The sequence below is a fragment of the Bos indicus genome, chromosome 8 (assembly GCF_029378745.1).
Source record: "Bos indicus isolate NIAB-ARS_2022 breed Sahiwal x Tharparkar chromosome 8, NIAB-ARS_B.indTharparkar_mat_pri_1.0, whole genome shotgun sequence".
NCBI lineage: Eukaryota > Metazoa > Chordata > Mammalia > Artiodactyla > Bovidae > Bos > Bos indicus.
The window spans coordinates 19,475,178-19,479,654 of record NC_091767.1 but is presented as its reverse complement, the minus strand read 5'-3'; the positions used below and the strand labels follow the sequence as shown (position 1 = coordinate 19,479,654).

At 39.1% G+C, this 4,477-nt stretch overlaps 1 protein-coding gene across 1 annotated transcript; it reads right to left on the bottom strand.

The window, feature by feature from the left end:
* Positions 1–807: 807 nt before the first annotated feature.
* On the bottom strand, positions 808–4,101 carry IZUMO3 (IZUMO family member 3). Its single transcript, XM_019965651.2, has 7 exons — positions 3,508–4,101; positions 3,297–3,371; positions 3,059–3,148; positions 2,825–2,842; positions 2,310–2,390; positions 1,811–1,901; positions 808–1,500 (listed from the first exon to the last, which is right to left on the bottom strand). Exons 1-7 carry the CDS (start codon positions 3,737–3,739, stop codon positions 1,365–1,367), a joined length of 723 nt encoding a protein of 240 aa, XP_019821210.1. The 5' UTR covers positions 3,740–4,101; the 3' UTR covers positions 808–1,364.
* Positions 4,102–4,477: the final 376 nt, after the last annotated feature.

The window sequence follows — 4,477 nt, the reverse complement described above, 5'->3', positions numbered from 1 at the left end:
ACCCACTCCAGTGTTCTTGCCTGGAGAATCCCAGGGATGGGGAGCCTGGTGGGCTGACGTCCATGGGATCGCACAGAGTCGGACATGACTGAAATGACTTAGCAGCAGCAGCAGCAGCAGTTTTTTTTTTTTTTTTGCAGCAGTTTTATTCCAGGTTTTGCCACCACTGTCTATAATCAAGAATATGTTGACAGTAAACCCACACTTACCATCTTTCCATTTATCTCCATGATTATAGATGTCAGTTTCAATCAGATGGTATGAGTAAGGTTAGCCACCAGGGGAGTTTGTCATAGCCTAAATTACTTGTTGTGGGACCTTGAGTTAGATATTTTCCTGTTTCCTCATTCATAGTGCTGAGGTCAATAACAATATTACTCAAAAGATTATTGTGAGAGTTCAGTTTGATAGTAGATGTAAAACACTAATTAAGATTTAATATACACATTAGAAGTGTTTAATAAGAACAGCTAGACTAAGACAATACCCAACTCAATCATAGAACATAGATTTATGGAAAATGATTGGGACAAATCTCAACTCAGAACTCATATTTTGGACTTGTGTGTGTGTGTGTGTGTGTGTGTGTGTGTGTGTGATATCATGATGAAGATTAAATGCTATGTAATGTCAAAGAAAATTTCCTGCATTGAACCTACTGATAAATATGGAAACAGTTACTAAACGAAAGATGGAAATAAAACAGCCCTAGACATTTGAAAGTGATCTTGATTAAAGACATTAATGAGAGTTACCAACCATGCATTCTTTTTAAAAATGTGATTACAAAGAACTTTATTTATAGTAAGTTGAACATGGGTTGACATCATAGAAAAAAACAAGTTTAGAAAAATGACAAGTTCTGTTCTGCAAGCATAAATTTTTCATCTATTTCATCATTATCCTAAATGGAGTCTACACTATCAGAAAATTGATTCCACTTCTTTTTTTTTTTTTTGCCTTTTTTTAAACAAAAGAACCAAAACCATACTTAAAATTTTGTTGGTAATAGTTACACACATTAAGTCCATTGTTTGGATGCTTAGACTGATAGACTGAGAAATAAAAGCACGTCTTTATTACCTTTTCTGTGGAATCTTAGATTACCATCCGCTCTTTGTTATTATGCAGGGTATCATCTTTCATGTGTGTTGCTACATACCAGCATTGCTTTCTGTCCAACTTCCAGTAAAATGTTTGCTTGCGTTGCCCTCAGGATATCAGAAAGGATCTTTACCAGAGAAACTAAGTTCAGTTTTAGAATACTTTGACTTTATGACTGCAAAAGAGCTTAATTCCTGATTTTCTACTCGGAGTCAACACATAAGAGAATTATGAAAGACCTCCTGCCTGTGTCTATGTATTTATTCTCTGCCTCTGAAATCTTTCTCCTTCTCATCCTTTATCCCCATTAATTCTTCAAGTTTCTTCTCCAAGTATGTCTTTAATGACCTTCGTATTGCCTTCATTTTCCTCTGGTGAGAGATGCAAAAATGGAATCTAGAGAAATAAGATAATCCCAAATTAAATATTAGTAGCCCAGTTCTTTAAAAAATTGTAACTATTTTTTTCTTCCTTTTTTGAATTCCTCTACAAGCATTTTTCTCATACTTTATCACATTTCCTCCATTTCCTATGTTCCAACTTTTATCCCATCAAACTTTTATGTTTCATACCTATTAGTAAGATATCCCAAAGTTTGAGATGACTTCTTTCCCCTTATTTCCATTGGAAGAAGGGGGAAGATTGGGCAGTCTCTTTGCCAAAGAAATGCTTGACCCAGTGTGTGTTTGAAAGCAGGAAAACTCACAGTAGCAAAACACCTCCCAATATTACACCTTCTGCTAATAATATCAGAAATAGTCCAATTTCTCGACTCTCAGCCTTCTTTGGATCATCCTCTGGAGGAAAAAAGGGGAAAACATGAGCTGGAGGGGAAAATTAGTAACTTGAGAGCTTTATCCATAAACCTTTCAATTTTTAACCTTAAAAATTGCTCTGTTCACCATTTATATCTTGTTCCCTGGTTATTCTGCTCTTTCTTAGACTCCTAGGCTCTACAAAACATTTTCCCCTACTACCCCCAGCCTAATTTCTCTACCTTTAGTACACTTTTTCATTTCTAAGCTCTTCAGTTACCTAGTGCCCAATAATTCATTCTGGCACAAATTTTGTCCAGCATCTTAGCTCTTATTTGTAGCATTAGCATGGCCTACATAGAAAATGATCAACAACTATTTGTTGACTAGATCAATGAGAAACTCCTTGATCCCTGGCCTTTCAAAGTGCTACACAACAATCTTTGTTACCTTCACAATATTCTCCTCTGAAACATCGAGAGGTGATGCGAAGACATGTCCAACAATCCAGGATAGGACCTTCAGTCACGACTGATGGAGAGAAGAAGGAAGATAGTTGGAAGGGGGCCACAGCATGGAGTTCCCTTAGCTTAGACACCAGTATGATTTAGATCTTGGGCATTTCCACTGGTTACATTGTTGTAACTTTCTTCTTCCCCTAGCCCTCAATTTTAGAGATGGATCAAAACTTTAAGCCCAATCTCTGGGAAGAAGTGGGAAAATGATGCCTCAGCTTATTTTGGGGCTATGGATTAAAAACTCTGGTATAGAAGGCCTCTGAGCACGTCAAATTATATGGAGTGATTGAGACTTCGTAAGCTAGATTTTGTTGTCACAGATCGTTGACATTCCCCCTTGTAGCTGAGAGCTTTAGGAATTATGTTCTCAGTGTGACAAGTAGAGGAGATAAAGGAGACGGCAAAATATGCTCTGAAACCTCCAGGCACTACATATACTGTACTTACCACAATCTTCAGAACAAGCTAAAAGAGAATCAGAAAGATCTAATGAGCTTAGGATCAACTTAAAGTGTGTCATATTTATACTCAAGTTGTATTTATTTGGTTACCCATTACCTTCCAGCTACCCCTCCACCCAGTCTGGATTATTTTAATATGAATCCCTATTCCTCCTCTCACCCCTCATTTCCTATTCCTTTCACATAATTTCAGTGGTGTTAGATATACATCTGATATTACCAACTTCAGAGAATTTCTTTAATAGTTTTTCCAGTTTGGAGTCCAAGTTTTTGCGGATATCGAGAAGCCTGCCTTGAAGGATAAAGACACCTGAAAAGGGGTGGAATGGACATCAGAAAAGAGAGGTGGCCTTTCCCTTCATAATTTAATCCTAATTGTTTTGCCTTGTTTCCCCCAGTGAATTGTTCTCAAACTTGCTTGGGCAACACATTCTTGTAACATTGAAACAGTACCTCACCTTTCCATTTTTCCTTGCTCAGTTTATCAAGTTCGATCTTCAGCCATGTTCTCAAATCGACAACCTTTTGAACAGCTAGAGAGGAGAGGTAAAGGAACATGTGGGGGTTAATTACATTTACAGAGCAAATTATGTGGCCCCAGGTACTCTCTTCCCTACCTCCCTTCTCCCTTTAGCTCCCAAAATTCTTAGGGGCTTAGGCTTCCCTCACCCAACACCCGAAGCATCTTGTCCCTGTGGGAGACCTTGAAGCTTAAACGGATCATCTCCTTCATCTGCCGTTCAAGCATATGAGTTCGGCCAGGGACTTCTGGGGGTACCAGCTTTCCAAGCAAGGATTTAACTTCCTCGATGAATTTGGGATCACATTCCAAACAGCCTTTGACCCCATGGAAGGCTGCCAGGGACAGGGGCAGGAGCAGGAGCAGCCACAGGTCTCCCATATCCTTGCCCCGACTGCCCTTGCCCCAACAGCAGGTTGTCCTGGCAACTGGTTCACCTAGCTCCCCTTCCTTCAAAACTCCAGCAGTGAGAGCCTTGTCTTGGGTAGTCTGACCCCACCTTTCCCTCTGTTTCCATCCCACTGCTAGGCAATCTCATTTTTCTAAGGATCTTTGGTTGGTTTCTGACTTTTGTCCTTCATTCCAGAGAGAGGGAACTACCAGCTGGGGAGTAGATACCTGAGTTCTGAGTGTGGAACCCAGAATGAGAGAGAGAAGTCTTGAGCTCACACAAGCAGAGTTCTGTGCAGGGAGACAGCTCAGAAAACAGTCGTTAACCCTTTCTCTTATTTGTATTCTTAGTAAATGCCCACACCCCTCCTGATCATTTAAGTAGTATCATATCAGTGGATGTTGAAAGAGATATCTTAGGACCTTAGTTTGTTTAACCCAAGCTCTGCTTTAATAGAAGAGGTAAGAAAACCCAGAATATTGATGTGCTTAGGGCCCCAATCCTTTATGGTAGCAGTATTGTTGAAAAATATTGTTGAAAATTGAAATGGGAGTCTACATATAATTATCATAGATACTAATGGTTTTGATACAATTGATAATCTCAGAAATTTAGACTACATTTGTCAGCAGGAATATTTCTCCAGACTCGCTATATAACCTATTTAGATATTGCTGTTCTTTTAGAGAACCTGGAACCAGAAGACTAGGAACATCAGTTGAGGAATA

What these genes read in the sequence shown, in the direction of transcription:
- IZUMO3 (XM_019965651.2), bottom strand. Translation starts at nt 3,739, where the DNA reads ATGGGAGACCTGTGGCTGCTCCTGCTCCTGCCCCTGTCCCTGGCAGCC. An exon ending in GAGCAAGGAAAAATGGAAAG is followed by an intron (nt 3,149 to 3,296) that starts GTGAGGTACTGT and finishes ACCCCTTTTCAG; the next exon opens with GTGTCTTTATCCTTCAAGGC. An exon ending in CAGAGGAGAATATTGTGAAG is followed by an intron (nt 1,902 to 2,309) that starts GTAACAAAGATT and finishes TTTTTCCTCCAG; the next exon opens with AGGATGATCCAAAGAAGGCT.